The 25,720-nt window shown below is 39.0% G+C and overlaps 1 protein-coding gene across 2 annotated transcripts in view; it reads left to right on the top strand.

Moving 5' to 3' along the window:
- Positions 1-25,117, top strand: part of DCLK3 (doublecortin like kinase 3) — a 29,490-nt gene extending 4,373 nt beyond the window's left edge. For both annotated transcript variants that reach the window (XM_021553220.2, XM_021553221.3), the window contains exons 2-5: positions 8,752-10,640; positions 17,985-18,117; positions 19,004-19,171; positions 20,139-25,117. In XM_021553220.2, coding sequence (XP_021408895.2) covers positions 8,752-10,640; positions 17,985-18,117; positions 19,004-19,171; positions 20,139-20,335 — 2,387 coding nt within the window. In that variant the 3' untranslated portion in view covers positions 20,336-25,117. The remainder of the gene's footprint in view (positions 1-8,751; positions 10,641-17,984; positions 18,118-19,003; positions 19,172-20,138) is intronic.
- The last annotated feature ends 603 nt before the right edge of the window (positions 25,118-25,720 follow it).

The raw sequence follows: 25,720 nt of genomic DNA, 5'->3' as shown, positions 1-25,720 counted from the left end.
TTTTAATTACAAATGGCTTGATTTAGAAAATCTGCAGTGGTACAGTGGGGTGGTTGTGGGCCTGCAGGGGAAGAAGGTAAGCACCTGGGAAGGTAATTTTTGCCCAAGCACTGTTGCCAGGTTGAAAGGAGGAGTGTAACACAGAGGGCAACCCAGACTGCCCTGCAGCAGTACAGTCCCTGCTGCTCCCTTCCCGGAGGAGCTGGACAGGAGAACACCAGCACAGACTGCAAAGGGACTCTGAACATTTAGCGAAGGAGAAGGGGGTGGGGGAAATAAGGCAAAGAAAACTCTAAGTTTATCTTTGAGGAGAAATAAGGAAAGGTGGTTGCTAAATGTCACTTACCCATCGTGATTCTCATACAGTAAATTATGGTCACATGTTGTGGCATGCTGAGCCTCCTACAAGCGTTTTGCTGTGGGATGACACTCACACTGGGGCTGAGGGTGTCACAGAGGCACCATCCATCCTCAGAATGGAAAAGTCCAGACCTCCCTTAGCCACAAGAGAGGGTTTTCCAATGTGGGCATCCCTCAGGCTCCCTCCCTCTGCTGACGTCCAGCCAGCTGCAAAGTTTTTCCATCAGACTGTGATTCTAGACAGGCCTTCTCATTTTAGGAACTTCTTTGCTGCAGCATCTGCCTGGTTTTAGCTGATCTGGTGCCCTTTGGACCTCTAGGATTTCCCACTAACTCTGAGGTCTGTGTCCTGAAAAGGGAGTGAGATAAATGGCCAGGGGGAAGAGAGTAGACTCCTTTCTTTCTAGCATGAGAGACTGGGGAAAAATGAGAACGGACATTTATGGGACTGAAGGATCTCTGGTTTGCAGTTTGCATAACACAATGTATGTTTTTTCTTAAAATAAAAAGCAGATGTACTGAAGATAAGGTGTACAATGCAAACTTTTGAAGTATTCTTGCTTGCCCTCATGAGGCCAGAGAGTGGGTCCAGAGGTGCATATCTCCCATAGTCCTGCAGTCCAGGTGTAGCCACTAAGAACATTTTCTTTCATTGCAGCTGACACTTTGGAAACTCACCTAATGGGACTAGACACATTTGTCCAGGAGAAACTTTATTTCTGTTGGTGACGTGTGGGACAGAAGGAACCCAACTTGACATGTAGCTGAGTTTGCAGGGCTGACAGTTCAAGGAAAAATAATATTGCATGTGAGTTTAAGCATGCTTGATGTGAAATTGTGAAAGATAAAGAACTTGGAATCCCATCATAGTAATTTTATATGATCTTTTAGGGCTAAGACAGTATATTTATGAGACAGAGATATTATTGTCTTTTTTTTTATTTTTGTATGTGAGCCCAAATTAGTTTTTCTTCAGTGGACTTAGAACACTATCTTAACTGCTGAGTGATTTTCATTTTCTACAAATTGGGTTAGACTGGGTCAGTGATCGATCTCCTCTACAGTGGTGCATATCAGACATAGAAGTGCTGGCATGACTCTGACTGGAAATGCCCATTAGGGTACCAGAAAGGATGTTACTGAAATTTAACTGATCCCCCTCCCCCCTAGTTTTTTTTTTTTCTTTCGTTGTTATAGTATTAAAATTGTTTTTGAAAAATCCAGCTGATAAATGATATTGAACATGGGTTTGTTTTCCTTCTGCTCCAGTAGCTAATGCAGATAAGAATTAATGCAAATACCATGATGAGTTTGTGGTGTTTTTTTTTCAAATTCAGTTAACCTAATTGAACAAACGACAAATTGGTAATTTAAAAAGACTGCTTCTTTTATTTTGTTTTGTAAACCATGGTTATAATTCCATATGCTTTACAAAAATATTTTATTGCATGTATACTTTATAACTGCCTTAGCAGCAAATGTATTTCTGAGCATGTAAGGCTTATTTGATGTATTTCTTCAGTGTATTAAAAAATGTATTTCTACAAGGCCAGGTAGTTTAATATTATTCGGGTTACAAAGTCAAGCTTTTATGACTATTGATTAGAGCTGCTATTCCCCCAACCCATGTTCCTGTGCATTAAGATATATGCATTATTACATTATCAGATGCTGCTTTTTTTTATCCAGAGGGACTCTGTCTCCATCAGTGTATGTGATGGACAAAGCTTTCCTAATGAGCCTCTACTGTTTACCCTGGTCCTTCATGCCTCCTGGTGTTTGTTTTTTGAACCCTGCTGTTAATACAGGCTTATTAGCTTCTGGGCTTTCTTGTCATAGCTATTTCTGCAGTAACAAATATGAATTAGCCTATCTGTGGTACCTCCAAAGAGAAGGCTTGTACTGCATTCAGTGTCAGCCAAGGTGCAGAAAATAAAGTTAAAAGTACTTTAATCTGGGTAAGAAAGCAACTTGAGATGCCCAGGTCCTGAATTTTGGGATGACTTAACATTATCTATGTGTTGTGTTATATTATCTTGTGGTCTGAAGTACCTCTTCCACTATATGCCCTTGCTGCTGTGAGCACTGTGCGAGTTTGTGGACCAGGTCTCAGAATATTGTTTTTGCTACCAGACTCTGATCCTCTCTGGAAAGTTGATCGCTTTGAAATTCAATGGAATTGGTTGAGACAAAATCCAGTTCTTCAGGGCTGCAGTGTCTTAAGCAGAGAAACTGATCCTCCTATATTTTTTCACACACTTTTCAGCTCTTCTAGTTACATATATTTCTCTACAACACAGTCCTTAATCCAGTTTGCTTGAAAAAGAGGGTCCTGGAGTGGACACAAGAAAAACTGTGTATATATCTAAACTGTCATATGTGCAAGGAGGAATTAAATTCACAAAAGAAATTATTTGGGTTGGAAGTCACCCCTAGATCATCCAGTTTCAAGCCTTCTGCCACACGGAGGGGAACGTTATACTTCCCTCAGCTTGCTCAGAGCCCCATCTTGAACACTGCCAGTGATGGGGCATCCAGAACTTCTCTGATAACCTGTATCACCACCCTCATGGTAAAAATTTCTTCCTCATCTAATCTAAGTCTGTCCTCTTTCAGTTTAAGGCCATTCCCCCTTGTCCTATCACTCCATGCCCTTGTAAAAATCCTTCTACATCTCTCTTCTAGGTCCCTTTAGGTACTGGAAGGCCATTATAAGGTATTTCCACAGCTGGTGCCTTTTTTAGACTAAAGATCCCCAAATCTGCTTTCGAAGGAAGGGTGCTCCAGCCCTTTAATCACCGTCATGTCCTCCACTGGAGTTGCTCCAGCACATCCACATCCTTCATATGTCAAGGGCCCCAGAGCTGGTGCAGCACTCCAGGTCCCATGAGAATGGAAAAGTGGGGGAGTACTACCTCCTGTCACTTGCTGGCCACACTGCTTTTGATGCAATTCAGGATGTGGGTGATAACTCTAATTTTCTCCTGTCTCACTGAGGACCTTGCTAATGCTCTCTTATTGTATTCACCTCTTTGTGTGTATGTAGTTCTTCTCTTCTTTAAAAAAATATAAATCAATGTAAGCTAATATGTCAAGTGACAACAGAAGCAGGTAGATGTTCTTTATTGAGAACTGCAAAGGAGCAGACCAGTGAGGATAGTTCTATTGCTGACTTCCAGTCCCATCTCTTTGTCTAAGTTTGGCATTCTACCTGATTTCTTGATCCCCTCCTATTCTCATGTTTTACTGCGTCCCTATTACAGTCTCCATCTACTTCAACTGTGTCAGTGAAGGCCAGGGGAATTGCTATCAGCTGTTATAAAAGTTTGTAGGAACTGCAGTGTGTGCTGAGTATAGCACTATTGGCTTCCTTCTCTGTAGTCTGCCACAATTCCTCTTTGCTCTTATCCTCACAGTCCAGTTCTTCACTAGGTTTCCTTTTCCATTTTCAGTTCCATACCTCTGAGCTGAGTGCGCATTTGAAGCTTGCTCAGGCTGGAACTAACAGCAACTGTCTGCTACATTTGACACTGTCTTGATCCAGCCCTTGCAAAATTTGACTTTCTACTCAGGATTTTATCTGGTCAAACTGATGAAGTGTGTCTGCTTCTTGTTGTTGCTGAAATAATCACCGGTCATGACTCAAACAAAATCTCTGCCCTAAAATGATGTAAAACATGGCAGGGGAGGAAAGAGAGTGTATGACTCCTCAGAGAAAAATTCACCAATAGTGTTTCCACCAGTGGGGCTGTAGATAATGCAAAATTTACTTGCTGTAAAAGGATGCCTGTGATCATGTTTTGTTTCTGTGCATCTAATCTAGTGAAGTAAGACTTGCCGTGTTGCTGCTTCAGTCTTGGGCACTAACAGTGTACACTAGCCCTGGAAGTTGCAACTTTAAATAATTTACAGAAAGGAGGAGATCAAGATGGCACATTTCTAGAGGACTTGGATTGCATCCTGGAGCCGGCTGCTGATGCACACTGGTAACCTGTGTGAGCTATGTACTTGGCTATTCCAAGTTCAGTGTCAGAGGCATTCTTCATACTCAGGTACTTGAAGATACTTCTTAGTACTGTGAAATGAATCAAATGTTTTCTCTTCCAAGTAAGATAATTCTTTTTTTCCCCCCTATGGTCATTGTTTTACATGCTCTCGGCAGGAATTTTCTTACAGAAAAAACAGGCATTTGTACTGCTGTCCCTTCTCTGCCCACTTTAACAGTGTTTTGTTTATCCTATACTGGGACAAGTATATCAAAACAACTCCCAGATACATATTTTCTGTCATTTGTAAGTTTAGTTGCTGCTAATATTTTGGGGTGTTTTCATAATTGCTTTTGTAAGTGGAAACCTTCTAAAAAAATTGGAGGGCTCAAGTAACACCATCTTATTCACAGGAATGCCATGCCTAGATCCTGTTTCGCTGCTGCCTTCTGTTTTGTGTTGTAAAACTCCTTGTAAAAATTTAATCCCCCTTCAACCTGTGACTTTATAGAAGAATGGTGAACCATTCAGTTAATTACTGAAACTGTGATCTCCAGCAGGAGAGCCAAGAAAAATGCAAGCTGAGTGGTAATATTTTAATTAATGAGCAAAAGCTTATGGACTGGCCAAGGGAAAGGTTAAGTTTTGAAAGGCAAATAGCAGCAATATATTTTTGCTTGCAAAAATGGGTTTGCATTGGGTGACCTCTGGTAAACCCTGTTATCCTCTTGTTTCAGCTGGCAAATTCCTTAAGAAATAGATGTTGATGCTCTGTATGCACAACTTCTTCAGAGCTGAAGTCTTCAGAATTAATTTAATTTTACTCCATGTCCAGAATATGATCCAAAATACTCCAAGGAAATGTATTCTAGATGAATTTTTGTGATTTCTCCCCATGTTTTTTCACCCTTCCCACTCCCACAGTGGGTTGGACTGTGATGATCACAAATGATTTGTAAGTTTTAAAAATGAGACACAGAAGGTCTGTGCAGGGGGGCACATATTCTCTGTAGGGATCACCTGTGCTTTGGTCACAGGTGCTAAATTTCTTGTTTCTGCTACATGTTTGAGCCCCCAAATCCCAGTTGGTTCCATCCTCCATGCTTCTCTAGAGAGTTGGTGTCAGTGTTTGCCCTACAAAACCATCATGTGTTCATCATCATGTGGAGCTCTGTATTGCTCTGTGGGTTCTAGTTTTCATTTCCCTTTGTCCATGTGCACAGTTTAGGTGGTGTGCAGGGTGCCCTTGACCAGCTGTGCTGCCTCACCCCTGTCCTTCCACAGCAGCAGCCTCAGCATCCTCCTTGGCCATGCTGCACCATTGATAATCCATAATACACTAGAATATATGGCTAGATATGTATACAGATAAAACCAGACACACTCATTGATCCATCTTAACATTTCTAAGGAATATGTATATTTAATAATCATTAGCTCTCAGGAGGACAGTGAAAGAAAAAGCACATTTTATTCTCAGATGTATCATTTGCCAGTGCTTGAACTCATTGAAGTGTGTTTCTCATACCACCTCCCTCTTCCTCCTTCTCCCACTTGTATATAAATATGGAAACAAGATTTTGAAGCAATATAATTTGTAGCCATAGGATTTGGGTATGTGTGTGACCTTTGAAGGCTTTCTAGAAATGCTTGTTACCACTTTAAGCATATGTACTTTCCTGACAGATTGAGGCTTGCTTCTTGTGTATCAGTTAAATATAGCATAACTGGAAAATAACAGAAATTGACTGAAATAGTTGTAACAGGCAACTGAAGTGAATTTTTAATTGCATGTAATATATAGTCATTGTGACCACCACTTTGACAAAATTTGACACTTCCCCTTTTCTTGGAAAATATTAGAAGATTCTTTCTTGCAATGATTTAAGCAGTTATTTCCTTTCTCATCATAGAGGAATATGAAATTCTACTCTTGTAACAAGCATTGTTATATATCAACTTGTGCCTTTTGTCAAAGTTTTTGGCTAGGAATCAAGTTAGTTTAAAAAGAACAAAGCATTCCTGTATTGTTCTTAATAATGACATGAAACTGCTCTTATTCCATTAGTTACAGAATTAAAAAATAAGCTTGTCTTCTCCTTAAGGCTTAGCCAATTTAGTGGAGAAAGGAAACATAATTGATGCCTGGGTAATTGAAACAATCAACAGTACAACCAAGCACTTAAAATCAATGGCTTATAGAAAGATATGATAATAGGAGCATAACCGGGAGGAACATAATCTGTAGGAAAAGGCATTATTAGTGCACCGCTGTTTTTATGCTGTACCAAGATTGTAAGCAGTAAAAATGTCACTCACAGTTCCCATAGGCAAGATAAAGCTTTGATGACAGTGGGTACGCAAGAACCTGGAAATGTTGATTAAATTCAGAGCTTCCTCCGTTCCTGGTAACTAACATGTTGTGGAGTTGATTTAGATTTCAGAGAACTGTTATTACAGCTGATTTTTTTTCCCCCTCCATTCACAGTAAGCTTTATTCTGGGTGGAATGTAAATACGTGAATGTTGAGAAATCACTAGCACGTATGTAGTCATCTTTTGATAACAAGAGATCATCCTTAAAAAGCAGAATGAAGGCAGAAATAACTTGTACAACCACCAAGCATTAGTCACACGTAGCTCTTATATAATGCTTACGTCTTCAATCAGCATGCTGGCAGCTGGACTTTTTTTGTAATATTTGTTTGGAGAAGAAGCGTCTATCTCATTTGTCAGGGGAAGAAAATGAAGCCAAGAGTTAAGGGACATGCCCAGGGGCACACAGTGCTTAGCTGGTGAGAGTATTACAACCAAGAAGTGTCCATCATCCTGTATCAAGCAGAGGCAACAGCAGAGTGGATTCTATAGCGGTGTCTCCTGTGCTTTCCACACTCAAGCCCTGGCCTATTGGGTATTTTTTGAGGCACACCAAGTGAATGCTCTGCTGCAGCACTTCTGAAATTTTCCATTTTGTTTGTTGTTCTAGGAAAGGAGGTGTATTTCTTCTTCACTCTATTATGCCTTGATGGAAAGGACAAAGAAAAATATGTAGCATGAAATACTGAAAATGGCTTCTTGCACTTGAAACCCAAAATGTAGTAGGCATGAGCCTAACACCAAGAGAAATGTTGATATGTACAGATTTTCCTTTGAGGATTTGCCCACTGCACTGTGACTGGGGAATCATGGTACTTATGAAAATAGATGTGATTCTCTGGGCGATAAGCCATTGGTGTACAGAAATTTCCTTGTAATGATTTGTTAACCATTTTGGCTGTTTCTTTTTGTCCTGGTCCTGTTAGTTCACATATATTTAATGTTTGTTCCCAACTGAAGAGCAAGGCTATTAAGTGGAGGTGGAAACACTCTGCAATCTCATTTTGAAAGTACATTTATTGAGGCTGAAAATAAATGCATTGTAAGCAGGTTTTAATCCTAGCAAGTACAACACCTCAGAATACTTTTGGGGGACATTTTTATTCTTAGCTTATTGTTGATAGACAGGGAAATTTCTTATAGCTGGATTTTTCCATAACCATATGTTATATTTTCAGTTCTTGTGTTTCACAATTATGCATAACAAATGGTGCCATTTTCTTTGATGATTTTCTAAGATGAAATGTCAATGTCCCCAGAGAATACTCAGAACTTTGTGTGACTTCACATAATTCTAAGAAGAAAAAAATCAACCCAAAATATTCAAAACCATGACTCCAATTATCAAACAAAAATAAAATGGCCTTTCTTTAAGGCAAAAGATTAAATTGCATTGCTATTAGATGATCTATAAAATTACCGTAAAAATTATAGCAAAAGTAATGTTTTTAAAAAAGAATTTATTTAACTTGTTATAGAAGGTTTAGGGAAAATGAAGAGGAGATAATTATTTATAAAAATGTAAGGTTGCATACAGAGTGCCATCTGGTAGTAATTTTAAAACACAAGTAATTAGTTTAACTTACTTCATGCAGTGTAATTGTGCAACTTGTCGCCACAGGGTTTACAGAGGCCAAAATTGCAATTGGGTTCAGAAGGGAATTGAGTGAGTTTATGAGAAGTGTATTAATAAGAGAATACAAAAATCTGGATGCAATCCTGCTGTTCTTTGAGGATTTCTGCAAGATGTGAGTATTTAGAAGAAAGATCTATTTCTGTTCAAAATTATTATTTTTTTAGTGACATTTCCCTGTCACAAAATGAATTTAGATTTTCTCACAAACTTGCCAGTGTTGGAGTTGCAACTATGTGGAGATACTCCTTAGTGGTAGTTAAAGGTTCTTTATAAACCTTGAAGTCACCTACTCTCACTCTCTGAGAGGTCACATGCACTGACACGTAGAAAACTATTGCTGCCAGAGGTCTGCTGATGCAAAATGATAAATATTCCTACTTTTTGTTTGTCTTAGGACGCCAAAGCTTGTTGGACCATTCTCCACGCAACACCAGCTCTAAAGCAAAAGAGAGGAAACTGCATGGGACTTGTCCTCCTGTTGGTCGTGGAAACCATGAAAAACCTTGTTTGGGTGAAAGCAGCCACAGGTCCTCATTTTTCAGTCCCCACAATGGTTTTCACACAATACATTCAGAGCACAGTCCTGTGAAGCCAAGGATAATTACAGTGGTGAAACCCGGGGGACGCACGCTCAGGAGGATAACCTTGCTTCTCAACAGGAGGTCAGTCCAGACCTTTGAGCAGTTGATGGCTGACATTTCAGAAGCTCTGGGATTTCCTCATTGGAAAAATGACCGTGTGAGAAAGCTGTACAATCTGAGAGGCAGAGAAATCCGAAGTGTTTCTGAGTTCTTCAGGGAAGGTGATGCATTCATAGCTATGGGGAAGGAGCCCCTCACTTTGAAAGACCTGGAGGTGGTGTTACAAGAACTTTATCCTGAAAATCCTTATGCTGCCACTGCTGCCATTCAGACGAATGAGGAGCAGTCCCAAAAACTGAAGAGCAGGCTGTATGACAAGGCCTCGAAAGTAGACAGTGGCTTTGATGAGACAGAAATGACCAAGAACTGCAGCGATAGCTTGTCTTCCCAGCTGGTAGCTGGACATGAAGGAAAAAGTCAAGCCAAGACAAAGCAAGAGGAAAAAATGAGAACCAAAAAAAAGTGGACTAGAGAGAGCTGGGGTGGTGAGCATGGAGTGAAACCTTCTAGAAAAACAAGAGAAAGTGAAAAGTACCTTAACCATGAGAGGAGTTCTGAGGAAGGCTTAGAAGAAAGTTCTGAGGAGGTGCTGAGGTGTGAGAAATGTGAGCAGGAAAGGCAGGCTAGAGAAAAGTCACGGAGGGAAAGGCAGGCTGAGGCCTCATTTGAGAATAGAGACTTGAACACAGGCATGTGTCAGAGGTACCACGTAGAAAGAAATACAAAAGTCAAGAACTGCAGAAAGACTCCTGAAACCTGTCTGGAGGGTGAGGAGGTTGGCTGGAAAGATAATGGCAGTAGAAGGATGTGGAAGCCGCTACACAAGATTATTAATGAAGGGCTTGAGAAGCAAAAAAGGAACATTGAGAAAGAAAGGGATGTGGAGAAGCATGAAAACCATGGGAAGGAAGTAGTAAAAATCAGGAAGAATGCTGTAGAAGGGCTCCAGCTATCTCATGAAGTGAAGGAAGATAATGGAAGTAGCTGTGTAATGAACCAAAGTGGTTGGCTAAAGAAAGACACTCTGAGGGATGCTGAGAAAATATCTAAAACGCATAGGGAGGGCAGAGAGGGACAAAGGGCTAAAGAGGAAGCTGCCAGAAGAGAGGGGAATGGCGCATGTAGAGAGAGTGACATGAATCGACGAGAAAAAACAGGGGAGCGTAGAGTGAGTAAGGAAGACAACAAAACTCAGGGATTGGAAAGCACAAGCCGGAGGCATGCCATTAAAAGCAGAACTGATGTGGAAAAACACTATGAGATTGGCAGAACTATTGGGGATGGGAACTTTGCAGTGGTGAAGGAATGTCGCCACTGTGATTCCAATCAGATCTATGCAATGAAAATTGTTGATAAATCCAAGCTGAAGGGGAAGGAGGACATGATGGAAAGTGAAATCCTCATTATTCAGAGTCTCTCTCATCCCAATATAGTAAGCTTAATTGAGGTTTATGAGACAGAAGCTGAGATCTACTTAATCTTAGAGTATGTCCCAGGAGGGGACTTATTTGATGCAATCATAGAAAGTGTGAAGTTCACAGAGCATGATGCTGCTGTCATGATCACTGACCTGTGTGAAGCACTGGTTTATATTCACAGCAAGAACATTGTCCATAGGGACCTCAAGCCAGAGAATCTTTTGGTAAGTATTGTCAAATGTTTGTGTTTGTGCGGGAATTTAATTTATTTTCCTTCCAATATTGTTTTAAGCAAATCCCATACAATTGTTTTAAGCAAATCCCATACAGAAATAATGTGCTGTGCCAGGACTGTTTGAGAAAAAAAAAAATAGGTACAATTTTGGAGTGAAATTACAATTGCAGTTTGCTTTACATAGATCTGCTGTGCATTGCAGATAGCAGTGGTTACAGAAAGGAACTCAAGTAAAATTATCAGATGTTCAGGGGTGGTGAGCATTTATATTTTTCAGAAATCAGATCTGTTATTTAGCATCTGACTTTTAGGTGTCTAAGGATGACTCATAAAGCATCTTCCTTGCAGAATAAAGTTTATTAAAATTGCTAAATTGTCTTATTTATTTGTTGGACTTTTTGTCCACTGCATTTGTATATCTTGCAGACTACTGTGGTAGTTGTCTATTATAGTGATTTCTATCTTGTGACAACTTCTTTGCTTAGAAGCAGAAGTATTACACAGTTGATTGAAATAATCTGACAGTAAAATGTTTTGGTTAATACAGCATTAAAGTCAGCTAAAATAGTAACTTCATGCCAAAGACAAAAATTCTTGTTTCCATCACATTTCTGAGGCTGCATTCTTTGTATCCAGCACTGAAATCAATGTACTTATTGACATGTGTGAATTTGCATAGAGATGTTTGTAGTATTGGCATTTCACAAGATATCCATTGTAGAATTTTAACAGAAAACAACTCTTCCTTTCTAAGTGTGTGTTACACTTTTGTATTAGGGTTCCAGATTTCCTGATAAATAGCAAGTATTTGTCAGTTTCTAACAAATTGGCTTTTATCAGCTTTTTGGAAGTTCAAGGTTAGCCAAACAACAACAACAACAAAAAATTATTTAATCCTATGGACCATTCAGTGCTTTTAAGAGAATTAATTTTGCACAGGGATCAGTGTGAATTTCTGGAGAAAAGCAACAGTGTAGCCTCAAGGATAATGCAGAGGCTGCACAAGGCTGGGCTGAAACAATTTGCTCCCAAACCTTTAAACTAAGCAAGAGCATATTTATTAGGTCCTACTATGAATCCTGCTTAGTTTAATGAAAAATCTTTGATATGTGATCTCTGTGTAAATAAAAGAATGAATGTAACTCTGAATGCAGTGAATGCAACTGGCTGGTTTGCAGGAAGAAGTGGGCTTATAGGCCCTGCCTTTGTGCTTCATTTGCACAAAGTTTGAACAAAACTTCACATAAAACTGTATGGCTTTTTCCAGAAGCTGATTTTCCATTATGAACCAGGTCCTGCTCCTTCCTATTTGCTGAAAATAAGCTAGTGCTCAGTGAAACACCTGAGATCTGATGCTTCATTTCCCTCTGCAATACATAATCATCACAGTGATGTAGATAAGCAAAGAAGGGCAAGATAAAGGTCTGTTTTGGTTGTTTTCACATTTTATTCACAGAACTGCAAAGCAGAGAATGCTGGGCAGTGGCAGCATTGTGTAGTGCTAAAATAATAATGTTGCCCATTTTGAAAGTCAGAATGCATTTTTCAAGGACAGAGCATTCCCAGACAGTAGGTATTTTGTCATACAAGAACAGTGTTACCTAAACACTGCAGAAAATAAAATTTTACCTGTTCTAGTTTCAACTTACTGTTAATTTTCTGTGCACAACAGTATTAGATACCATGTACACAAAGCATACTTTTGAAAAGCAAGTCTATTCAACCATGTAAATGAGTTTCTAAGGTTCTGATAGTATTGGATAGGTCACCTATCTAATAAGTATTCCTATAAATACAGCCCATTTGAGCAAGATTCTGGGGCGTCTATTTTTTTTAGTGTGCTGCCTCTGTCTCATTAGAGTGGCTGGGGTACCAAAGGAGGAAGGAGAGCCGCCACTAATCTTACCATCAGCCAGTGCTGAACAGTAACAAACAGTATTGAAGCAAATTTCATGGGTCCATTGGCTTTGGTGGAGCAGGAACTTCAGGAGTTGAAGCAAAGTGCTCCAAGTTCCAGCATCCTGCAGAGATGTCCCTGTTTCTGGGATACCTCTTTTTTACACTGAAGATGCTTAAATTAGTCTACCTAGACTTTGTACACAGTGGTCAAAATATAAGTATGTTCTTTTAGGCTGTTGACTTGTTTGTCCCACTTTGGGTCTTCTTTTGGTCAGGTGAACCTTGTGATCTTTATCTACTGTTCTTCCCCTTCAAGAAAACGGGAAATGGAAGAGAAAGGATCCTTGGTCTATTTTACTAAGGAAATGTGTATGTCTATTCTGAACCTGCATTGCTCCTAATGACTTTCAGACATAATGACTTTTAAATATACTGGCTAATTGTCGTAAGAGATGACAAAGAAGCAGCAATCTGGGAAAAAATATTTCCCTAAGTTTCATGAAAATAAGCAACAGGGGAAAGAAGGAAAACACTTTCTGTCCCCACAGAAGAAAAGGTGCAAATATACTTTGATGTCTAGTAAATTTAGAATTATTGGCACAAGAGAAAGTTGGAAATTTCTCTTACGGAACTGTCCTGGAGCAAACTTCTGCACCAGGCCACCATCATCCTTTCTGCTTTTTCCTCTCCCTCTTTCACGACTGTGTCTGCCCACATTGATCAGGCTCCTCGCAGCATAGCTGTGAGGCAGAAGGGTGGTGACTTGCGCTACAAAAACAAAATCTGTTTGACAGCTGGTGTGAAGACAGCTGCTACGACTCCCTCCCATCTGCTAACAGAATCACCTCATTTAGGACTAGGTGTTCAGCAAGAAAACCTTTGCTGCCAAGGATGGGCAATGTCGTGTGTTTAGTCTCACAAATGAAGCCAGTCACTTCTTTTGTGCTACCTCATGGAGCAAGATTTGCTGGCAAGGTTTTTAGGTAAGAGACTGTTTAATTCTACAGCTGCTGGCATTTCTTCACTTGTGAGAAATTAATGCCCAAAATGTGGTGTTGCTTTTCGAGGTTGTAGCTGTAAAAGACATAAAGTCACCCCTTTTTAGGGGGAAAGGGAGAGGGCTGTATTTGCGATTGTGTATTCATCTCCTTGTACATCTCTCACATGCTAACGTGGTAATTCTTCAACACTCAACTTCATAAATATTATAGCTTTTTGTGCATTTGAGATTGTCACCCTGCCCCATTTTCTCTCTCAAGTTTTCAGGTATGTGTGAGAACTTCAAGTATAGCCTTTCTGCCCTTGAACTTTGTGACACTATTTACATATATACAAAGGACTGTCCATTTTCCGACACTATTTACATATATGCAAAGCACTGCCAGTTTCCTAAGTGCATGTGAGTCAAACTCCTGTTTAACCACTTACCTGCCATAACTTTCAGAATTTTTTGTAAGATTTTTCATAGAGATTCTTCTGGCTAGCAGCAAGGGATGTCTGAAACTCAAATGTGTAAGCAGTAATTTTTCTTAAGCTCTACCTATTTCCCATATACAAAATTTTGCATGCTCATGGTGATGCCAGATCTTGGAAAAGTAGACTGGTCAGTAGTAAGTTGAGGACGAAGGGAACTCTCTGCGGTGACTGAGTTCTTCTGAGCACAGTGTTAGTAAGCTGCTGAGAAGTTCTGGGGTGAGGTTTTCAGGCTTGCTGACAGGTTACATGCTGTCTCTGAAGTGATTGTCACAAAACTGTGAAAATATACCCACCGTGCCTGCTGTTCCTACCTGCTCCCTTGTTAAGTAAAGTGGAAGCTCAGTGTTTTGTCCTGAAGGAACAGATGGTGCTGTGTTGCCACCTTGTGCTGCAATGGGAGATTAAAAGTCTGGCATCCTGAGAAAAGAGAAAGTGCAACAGTGCATTTTACAAAGCAAGAAATCTCCTGAAGATTTCGCGACTGGGATTAAGACCATTGTGTTCTGCACCCTTCCCACCACCCTGCTGTTTTCTAAAAATGTATATAAACGTTTCAGTATTGTTTGTCTTAGTACAGTAGCATGTAGGGTAGTTGAAATTCCATGTGACATGCTTTTCTTGTATAATTAAAAAATATATATATAGAATAGGAAAATACATTCATGCTTATATTTTTGTATTGCATAAAAATTGAGCATTTCAGTTGTCAATTTTTGTAACATCTTACCACTATTACCCCTATTGGTAGAATATACATTCTATAGATAGATGTTGTTCTACAAAGCAAGTGTTACTTTTATAATTTTTTTGTCATTTTTGTCAGTTTCTGTCCACAGGACATGATGGGAAAAGATTGTCACATAGTTGCCTAATATAATAGAGAAAATGGCTGTGGCATTTTAACTGCTTTTTGCAGAAGTTTTGACTGCATGGTTGTAGTAAACTTTATTTTCAGTTTCATACTGAAAACTATTTTTTCATGGAAGAGCAGTAAGAAACCGGCCAAAATATTTTGTTTAATCAAAACTAGAAGAATGCACAAGAGCACTGCTGGTTCATGGAAAACCTCTTGTCCTCTGGGACCCCCAGCTCCTTCTCTGCAGAGCTGCTTTCCAGCTGGTTAGCCCACAACCTATACTGATGTATGGGTTATTCCTGCCCAGGTTTTGGACCAGTTGAATTTCAAAAGGTTTTGCCCTGCCTGTCTCTCAGGTCTGTTGAGATCCTTCTAAATGACCACATAGTGTTCTGGGGCATCAATCACTCCTTCCAGTTTTGTGCATTTTTTAAAAAAAAAAAGGTTAAAAGGGATTAGTAGCTTTACTGTGTTATTTTGTAACACAATAGTTTTTTTGTCTCTTAAAAAGAAAAAAAGAAAAAAAACACACCAAGAAGTCCAAACCCATTTTGCTTAATCAAAACTGAATGCATGCTTATAGTGTGCATAAAGATGTTGAATGGGGATTAGTCAATTGTAATGTATAAGAGCAAATGTTGTCACATCTGTGCCTTTAATTATCTGGTATTTTTGGCTTCTTAAAGCCATCTCTGATGGTGAAATATGGGGTGCTAAAACACGAAGTATACGTGTCACATTATATTCCAGTTTGTCCTTTCAAAACCAAGTTCAGGTTTACTTGGCTGTTTTGTAAGACATTTTAGCTGCTGGTCTGTTCCCCATAGTTTCAGGGACAAACAATTTTTCATATAAAGGAAATTAATGACTTTTTTTTACTTCTCAAAGAATATTTGGGTGTCAATCACTGGTATTAAGCATACTAATTTATATAATTATACTACTGCATTGTTTTTGACTTTGAATATGGAATCTTAGAATGGTTTGAGTTAGAAGAGACCAAGCTCTTCTAATGAGCAGGGATAGCTCAACTAGACCAGATTGCTCAGAGCCCTGTCCAACTTGACTTTGAGTGTTCCCAGGGATAGAATATCTACCACCTCTCTGGGCATCCTGTTCTGGTGTTTTGCTACCTTCACCATAAAGCATTTATTTTTAGTATCTAGTCCGAATCTACTCACCTTCAGTTAAAGTTATTGCCCCTTGTCTTATTGCTGCAGGTCCTGCTAAAAAGCCCGTCCCCATCTTATTTTTAAGCCCCCTTTAATTATTGACAGGCCACAATAAGGTCTGTCTTGAACCTTCTTTTCTTCAGGCTGAACAACCACAACTCTTGCAGCCATTCTTCACAGGAAAGGTGCTCCATCCCTCTTTCCCAGCCCTCTCCTGGACTCACTGTAACAAGTCCATGCCTTTCCTGTGCTGGGAGCCCAGAGCTGGACACAGCTCTCCTGGTGGGTCTCACTAAAGCAGAGGGGCAGAATCACCTCCCTTGCCCTGCTGGCCATACTGCTTTGGATGCAGCCCAGGATATGGTTGGCTTTCTGGACTACAACTGCACATTGCCAGCTTATTCCAGTTTTTCATCCACCAGCTACCCCAAGTTGCTCTTCACAGGGCAGCTCTCAATCCATAACCCAGTCTGTATTGATACCAGGGATTGCCCCAGCTCAGGTGTAGGGCCCTGCACTTGTCCTTATTGAACCTCACTAGGCTTGACCTTCTTGAGCTTGTTCAGGTGCCTCTGGACAACATCCCATGCTTCAGACATATCAATCTCATCACTCAGCCTGGCGTTGCCTGCCAGCTTGCTGGGGGTGTGCTCGATGCCATGGTTTATGTCATTAACATATTTAATTTCTTAAAATAACCCTTCATTAACTGTAATGCTGTATAAAGTAATGCTAAAGACCGGTGCATACAAAATTAGAATTGGAGAAAGTATTTTGACTACTTGCCAGGTGGATGTAAGGAGATGAGAACTGCTAAAAAGGCCCAATTAGGAGGTCATTCTGCATGGACCTATTTCTACAACTTTTGCTGTGTGGTGACCATTGCTAATGTGGTTTCAGGGCAGCAGGTAGAGTATCAGAGTAATTTGGAAATAACGTAAAGCTTTTGTTGGTTTGTATTTTATTGTTAGACCAGTATGATGGAGATAGACTTTCCGTGTGTCTTGGTTTTAGCTGGTACAGTGCTGTACTTTGGGTTTAGTATGAGGATAACATTAATAACACACTGATGTTTTGGTTGTTGCTGAGTGTCCCATGCTCTGCCAAGGAGCAGGTTTACCAAAAGCTGGGAGGGAGCATGGCCGTGGCAGCTGACCCAAAAGCATATTCCATGTCATGGAGCATTATGCTCAGTAAATAAACTGAGGAGAGTTGGCCAGGAGTTGCTGGTCTGTGCTGGGGGTCAGTGGGCAGTGAGCAATTTTATTGTGCAGCACTTGTTTTTCTTGGGTGTTATTCCTTTCTCTTTCTCTTGTTCTCTCTCCCTGTCCCCCTTCTCATTATAGTTGTTACCATTCCTACTGTTACTATTATTAATATACTTTAATAATTTATGATTATACTTTAATAATTTAAATTATTAAATTGTTCTTATCTCAACCCACTGTTTTTCAGGTTCTCCTTCCCATCCTGCTACAGGCAGATGGGGGATGAGTGACTGAGCAGTTGTGTGGTACTTAGTTGCTATCTGGGGCTAAAAACCAAAATCGGTACTTTACATGGGCTCATTGCATTTAAGTCCACAGCATTCTTCTTTGCTTTCCCTGGGAAAAAAACCAGTTTATTTTCTCAAGAGGAAATAACAGTATTTAATTGACTCTTGGTTATTTTTTGTGTTCCTTCTATTAATTTATTGGAAATTGCAGTTGCCAGAGTTTGTAGAGCAAGGTTTTCTTTTTTCCATAATTGCTTATCCTCTTAAAGAAATGCACCCTCTTAGTGTATGGGGAAAAAGAGCCATGTTCTGAAGATTATTTCCATTATTAGTACTATTATTAGAATTCCCTCCTGTTTAATTTTCTGCTTCCTTTATATTTTGCTGTTTTAAAATTCATCTGGACTAAACATACATATATTTTGTGTGATATAGGTTCAGCACAATGCAGATAAATCTACTACACTGAAACTGGCAGATTTCGGCCTTGCTAAGCAGGTTACAAAACCCATATTTACTGTCTGTGGAACACCAACGTATGTTGCTCCTGAAATACTTGCTGAGAAGGGTGAGTGTATATTTTTAATTTGTCATAAATCTTTCAATTATGCTGAACTTTCTAATAATGGAAGTAGTCCAGAATGTTTCAACCTACTGAAATATCTTTTCAGGGTAGGAGGTTGGCTAGCAGTGTAATTTGGGAAAGGAAAACTCTTAGTTTTTAAAACATGAGCATTACATCAGTTATATTTGCATTATTAGTGGCTGTGCTAATACATCACTGACTTCCAAGCTAATAAGCCATAAAATATCATAGATGGTAATAGCTAAAGGGGGCAAAATGACCAAAAATTAATGTTTCAACCTAAGAGTAGCTAGCCCCGTTTTATTACTATAATCCAAACAACTATCCAAAGTCCCTGATGATGCAAAGTCGTGAACATGTAAATTTATGTAATAATTCAAAATCTGTTTCACATCACAAGGAATTTTGAAGATTTCATCTCCAAAAATATTCAAACCTGGAAAGAAGTCAGTTTTGTTGGTGATTCAAATCTATTTCTTGTTCTGTGGAGCTGGGTTGCACATCTCCAGTTATATCCAATTTCAATGGAAACTTGGCACTCCTAGTTCTTTTTTGAAGGGAATCTGAGAATTGCTATTTTAGAAATACGTGCTCTGTTTTCTCAATTAGTCTCCAGTTGACACTGGCCTTGTGAGACAGTGTTTGTGAAACATGTTGTGGAAAAGAGAGACTCTGTGAGAGCTGTAGCTAATAATGGGCAGCTTATAAGTGTAGTGTACCAGCCACTCATTCTTTTGCTCACCTCATCTTTTTGCGGAACTGAGAAGAGAGTCTGTGTTTCTTTTTAATTCTATTTCCAAGAAATAGTTCCCTTGCAGTTGTGAGTTTTTTTTCTAAAACAAGACATGGTTTGTCCTTTTTTCCCTAGGCTATGGCCTCGAAGTAGACATGTGGGCAGCTGGCGTGATCCTTTACATCCTGCTCTGTGGTTTTCCCCCTTTCCGCAGTCAGGACCGTGATCAAGAGGAGCTGTTTCAGATCATACAGCTGGGTCACTATGAGTTCCTATCCCCTTACTGGGACAATATTTCTGCAGGTAAGATTCTGCACTTTTAGCAAATCTGAGAAGTGGCAGTCTTCTCTGAGTGGGAGAAACTCTTTTCAGGGCAGTGATCTTGATCACCTTGGGGTGATTTTACAGGTCTCTTGTGTGAATCTGTGCTTCAAATGTGAATTTAGTATACTCTGGTACTATTGACATCTGTGTTTCTGCATATAGTTTGGAATGCTTTAATGGGGTCCTCAATTCCTCCCTTTATAAGCAAAAGCAAGGATTTTCCTCATCTTGTTTATGTGTCTCTGCAGACAAAGGTGTGAAACTAATCTCGAGGGCTATGTTACATTGTAAAGATAGTATAAAAAAAATCTCAAAAGCTGAGAATGAAATCCTTGCCCTGCAGAACAGTGTCAATTTCCTATTGACAGTGGGGTCTGCACAGAGTAGTTTTTTCTTTCTCACAGGCTAGTACAGTGTCTTTTGTGCACTCTTCAAAATCAGAAACCCTAGAACTCCTTTAATCCCTGTACAGTCTTTTAAAGGACTTGTTTCACAGCATTTTACAACATTTATACCTCTTAAGAGATTAGATACCCAGAGCTCATTCCTGTGAATGTGAACACTTAGCCTGATGCCTTCAGTACACTTTTAAGATTAAATTCCCTTCACTTTCTCCTCTGTTTCTGAATGGGAGAATGACATCAGTCATGGACATTTAATATTTTTTGTCACTAACTCTTTACTGCAGTTGTTAGAATAGCTTCTGGGGATAGTTACAAAAACCATGGTAAAACTAATGAAAAAAATAAGAAGGACATTTTGTGTGGGTGTAGCTGTCACCATTGCAGAATGGGTAAGGTTAGAAGTGACCATGGTGGGTGATGTGTTTCAAACACCCCGCTTGAGCAGGGTCATGCTAGAGCACATTGCACAGGATTGCACATCCTAGAGCACGTTGCACACCACTGTGCTTCACCCCTCTCTCCTTTGCTTTCTCCCATAATAGCAGCAAAAGACCTCATCACCAGGCTGTTGATAGTGGATCCCCAGAAGCGCTATACAGCACGTCAAGTACTTCAGCACCCCTGGATCAGAACAGCCGGGAAAACTAACAGCAGGAATCTGCAGAGGGAAGTGACAATCAACATCGAGCGCCATTTCCGGGCCCAGCGCCGAAAGGAAGTTGTTGATGAGGACACGTGAAATCTTTCATGCTAATTTTGTCTTCTTTTTATTGATTAACAAATAATTTGTGGTTTCTTTTCTAAATGAATTGGGAATTTAATGTGTAGCTGTTGATGGCTATTGCCATGCCTTTTTTTCCTTTGATTCTGAGATTCTGAAGGACAGGGATCAAATTCACATCCACGTCTTCTGATGTTACTTGGGAATCTCTGTGTTGAAAGCAGTGGGGATTAGATAAATTCTGGAGGGCGTCTATTCTTCTTTAAATACTGATTTGGGCTTTTATATCTTTTACAAATGTTTGCTTCTGTGACTCACTAGTGTGAAGTCTTCTCTTATCCTTTTTGTATGATATCCTCCAGGAGATTTGTGTTTGCAATGTTTTCAAAATAGCTGTCTGGATACACATCTTGCAGTAATTCTTTAAACAGTCTTTTCACTAATTCCTTCTAGCCACAGAGAAGGAAGAATAAAAAGTAAATATATTCTATAGCTGTAGGATATATTAAATAAAGAGCCAGATACTGTATTTATTAGGTTGTGAGGGAATACAAAACCTTATTGACTAAATCTGATATCTTCTTTTTACGATATCTCCCTTGGCAACATCTTTCGTTGGTTGTTCAGGGTAATAGATGGTACAATGTTCCTGTTACAAGAAGGTGGTGCTGTGTACTATGGAGGTTTCATTTGCTTTTTCGAAGGTGGAAGATATGGCTGATACCTTTTTAAGATTCAAATAATAACAGCTTTCAAAGAGGATTTCTTTCTTCTCTGGGCAGTAGGAAGTTAAGCACTTCCTACTAAGCACTAAGCAGTAGGAAGTTCTAAAGACACTTTGCTTCTTTTCCCAAAATCATAATTATGAGTGGTAACTCAGTCATTTTCCATATTGAATTTTTTCCCTCTTGGAGATATCCATGTGCATTTGTGACTTTTCCATGCTGATGGAGAAGAAGAAGCTTTGAAATTCTGACTAAAGTTAACCTTGCCTTCACAGTTTCCCTGTCATCAATGCGCTTTACAGCTAAATTGCTTTTTTACATTTTTTCAGTGTAGTATAGCAATTGTTTTGTTTGGTTGGATTTTTCCATCTCTTGCCCTCACTGTGACCTTTTTCTCCTTGCTTTCATGAGAATAGGCAATGGGATGAAATTAAATGAAAATCCAACTTGAGGAAAAACAACTTGTTGGCTGTGGAAAGGTCTCCCAGGGGAAGCGTCAGATGCTTTATTGCATGTGGTTTTTAATATTTTTATTGTATGCTGTTTTAAAGAAATCCTGTGGGGGAAAATTACAGTCCAGAAAGGGGCCATGCTCTAGACCAGCTTTTGAATCTCAGAACTTTTGATTTATTAATTAAATTAAAAAATCACTTGAGTTTTCCATTTTATAATTCTTTGTCCTCAGGTTCCATATGCTAGCAAATAATATTTATGTTAGAATATCAGTGGTGTTGGCATTGAATACCCAGCCTGTAGAAATGAAGGAGAGTGTTTTACACTTGGAGAGCTGCTGCTCTACCTCTGTATTTCATAATGAGAAATGTCAGAAACATTTCAGAATCAGTGGAACATTTTCACAACTATATGAACCAGAATATTATTTTTTGTTGAGTGCTAATATTTTGTGTGAACTTGCTGGATAACCAAAAAGTGTTGGGTGCTGTCATAATGTTTCTGTTTCATCTTGTGACTGTTTTGCTGCAAGAATTATGTATAAATGTAGCCATCACTTGACTCTTAAAGGAGAATTGCACTTTAAGTTGAATTAGCTTATTTCTAATATTACTGGAATAAGACTTGCTGTGGAGTTCAAGAATTGGTGAAACAAACCAATCAAATCTTTACTGTATGCCCAAGTAGTAGGTGTATGATATGTCATACTTCTGTTTTGGAGTCTCTGAGTGAGGAAGACTTTTCCTTTTCCTGAAAACAAGAACGGATTTAAGCACTTCCCTGAGTTAAGGGAACCTAATGTAACCTAATATTATAATATTGTATTTGAGTACTAGTAATAATGTATCTTCTGTTAATTTAAGTCTATTTTGCATAGGAAACTGTGGAAAAATAGCTTATGTGCAATACTATATTTTGTAATTATCTTATTTTTAATATAGATGTTTAGGAATAAAGTCTGAAGTGATAAAAAGTATTTAATCAATAATGAATCTGAAAGTTTGAAGATTGTGTTACAAGTTGCCTTTTTCACCTTTAAGAACCTATCTGCAGCCTTATTCATAGTGCAAAAGATGGAGAATTTGCTTGTAATGATTATAAAAGTAATTATTTTTTCAATTATTTTTGTTTTTCTTTCACTATCTTTGTGTTCCAGACAGGCTAAACATGGACTGTGCCAGGTGGTCACTGCATTGACCTCTTAAGTACAGATGCTGCTGTGGCAGTGCTGAGGCACAGGTTTGTCACTGTTGCTAATAGATGTGTGTCATTAGGCCCTCATCCTTCAGGTTGGAGGCTGGAAAAGCTTCCAGGTGCTTCTCAGGGTTTTTACTTCTTTCTTTCTCTCCTACTTCATTATTCCTTCTTTTGTTGCTTCCAGTGTTCTTGATCTGCCTTTGTGCTGTTTGAGGGAGTCCAGGTCCCCAAACATTATGGTTTAATTTATTTGTAGCAATGAAAACTCATATGATTTTGGAGAGCTCAGCCTCAAGCTTTGCTTGCTGATGTTGATTGGGCAGGACTAAGACAAAAAGTGGTGAAAATCCCCTCTCATCTGCTACTGCCTTTTCTCAGGCTTTTCCCTCTGCGTGACATTCTAATGCAGACCTGATCTTTATGCTCTGTAAGAGGGTTTCTAAGATATGAACGATGTTCACACTCTGTGATTGAGGATTATCACTGTTCTTCCTTTCCTGAGGTTTTTCTAATGTATATTGTCTCCTTGGGTTGTGGAGTCATCTTCCCCTTAATATTTTTATTTCTTGATTGGTTCCTTTCTCTACAGTAAGCTCAAAGCTGGGGGAGATTATAGACTCAGAGCAAATTCTTGCTGATTTGTTAGGAAGAAGAAATATCCCTTCTTGCCCTTCCTTAAGTCTTTGTGCATTAGATTCTCAGATGGCTTTGTATTCCACTGACAATAAAACAAGTTATGGTGTCCTCATCTCTTTAAATACTAACAATATATCACCAAGCAAAACAACCCTCCCCCAAGAGCTAACTGCAAAATACTAATATTGCAGACCTCAACAGGAAAGTTCCACTTCCAGAGAATTTGCTGGGTCTAAGGCAGTAGAAGGCAAGTACATTTTTGTTTGCTGCAAGCTTTAGCAGATCAGCTGAATAGGAATCCTTTCATGCATCTTAAAAGGGTTATTTCTTTACTATCTGGTATTGATGATTCAAAAAATATTCTCCTTTTAGAAACCAGAGTGTGTCCACCATCTTTAACCACTGACTTGGCTCTTCTTTAGTTGAGTGCAGCTTTTAAGCACGATTGCATATTTTCATGCTCTCAGACTTGAAGCAAGCACAAAGATCCAGGCATATAGAATTGAGTCATCAGTGTTTCATTTTGTAGTAAAACACATGCCTAATAGACAGAGTTGCTTTTATAACTTTTCAACTGCCTGAAGATAAAGCGGTTTCTGCATATCCCCTCCATTTGCCACCAAGGTCAGCCTCTTCATTTTCCCATATGTTATTACATTTCATTTGCCCTAGACCTCACCTACCTACATATTTTATATCACCTGTCATCTGCCTACTGTCATTGGCCTCTTATCCCCTTGGATCATTCCTATTATTGAAATATGGTGAAATCTTGACATATTAACACATGTTTTTCTTCAGGAAATTCTGGCCTTAGAAATGGGAATGAGCAAAAAATTTTGGAAATGTTTAGACATGTGAGACTGCAAAAGACTGGTGTTTCACACTGCATAGTGCATAACTGCCTGACAGTGAACAATGAGAATTTGGTCATTGTTCGTATATTTAGTTTCTTAATATTTAAAAATGTGTGCCCAGGAGACTTGTAATTGAAGCTTGGCAGTACAGCAGAATCTGTTTCCTTTGACACACAGATTTTTATTCAGGGACCTTCTTAATCTAAGATTGTTTAGCAGCTGGAATACCTGGATTACTCTGGAATAGCTGGACTCAAACACCATCAAATCTGCCACCTTGCTTTTGACTGGTCTTAGAGTTGGATTTCCTACATCTCTGTTACTGCAATTTATGGCTGTAGGGTGATGGAAGGATAAGTGGGATGTTATCCCCTGAGTTTAGGCCTCTTGGGTTTTGGTCCTCTTGTTAAAGTGAACTTCCAGGAATTGACTGCTTGTTTTTTGGCAAGTACCCACACCTGGGGAGGTATTCAGTCTGCTCGAAAATATAGCAAATTTGCTGTGTTTATAAAGTGATCTTCCCAAAGACACATAAGTATCACTCTTAAATATTTTTCCTATAATTTCTTCTGTCACCTGGCTTTCTTTTAATTTAAGCAATGTAAGGAGGAAAATGCTTTTTATGTTTCTGGGCATGCATTTTTCTGTCTTTTTTAAGTCCACAAGTAATACTTTACTGTTGACATTCTTGTTCCTGAAAGGAATTATGGGCACTTTAACTGGGCTGACAGTGTATAATGGCACTGTTTGTTCTGTAATATGGATTATTTGTAACTAGGCTGAAGGTGTAATTTTCTAAATTAAAATACATTGTAGACTTCAGCAGAAAAGTTGTTATTCCTCCCCTGTACCTCCAATAAAGGTAAATTATACAGTAAATGTTATGTTTCAGTTCTTTCCAATAAATTGGGAAACAAATGTGTGGACAAGTATTTTGAGTTATTTTGTTTTGTTTTTACCTTCTGGCAATGTATCTGTTTGGAAATGCTTGTTTTAAAAGGTTTGCAATTTCAGTAAGTATTGTGTCTACCTTCATTTATGAGTAGCAGAACCCATTGTAATGCTGCAGTCCTTTGAATACTTACAGATGTGTTTTTCTTTGCTGCTGCATGTAATCCCATTAAAACCAACACAAATATTTGCAGAACTGGAGCTGAGATTTATTCTACAACCATTTTTTGCCCTATATTGTGTTATTCATGTATGTTGTGATGTTAGGGTGATCATGACAAGCAGACCTAGCTTCAGTTAAGCTTAATGCACACAGGACTGATTTCTCTCATCATTAAATCTTTTTCTGTAAAATTCAAGTTTGTTTAGAAAAAGGTTTGCTTTCTTTATGGAAACAGGCATTCTAGTTGAAATTGAGTTGCTTGCAAAAAGTGGCATTTTCAAAGGAGACTGTTTCTTAGTAGCCTGTGTATATTTCAGTTCTTTTATTAAAAATGGTATTTTCCTGCACGCCTGCAGTATCTCCTGAAGCAGTGGAAATAAAACTGTGTCTAGGATATTGATAGTATTTTTGAAGAAGCTAC

This window comes from Lonchura striata, chromosome 1 (assembly GCF_046129695.1).
Source record: "Lonchura striata isolate bLonStr1 chromosome 1, bLonStr1.mat, whole genome shotgun sequence".
Taxonomy (NCBI): Eukaryota; Metazoa; Chordata; class Aves; order Passeriformes; family Estrildidae; genus Lonchura; species Lonchura striata.
The sequence above is the reverse complement of the archived record's forward strand: the minus strand, read 5'-3'. Positions and strand labels throughout refer to the sequence as shown.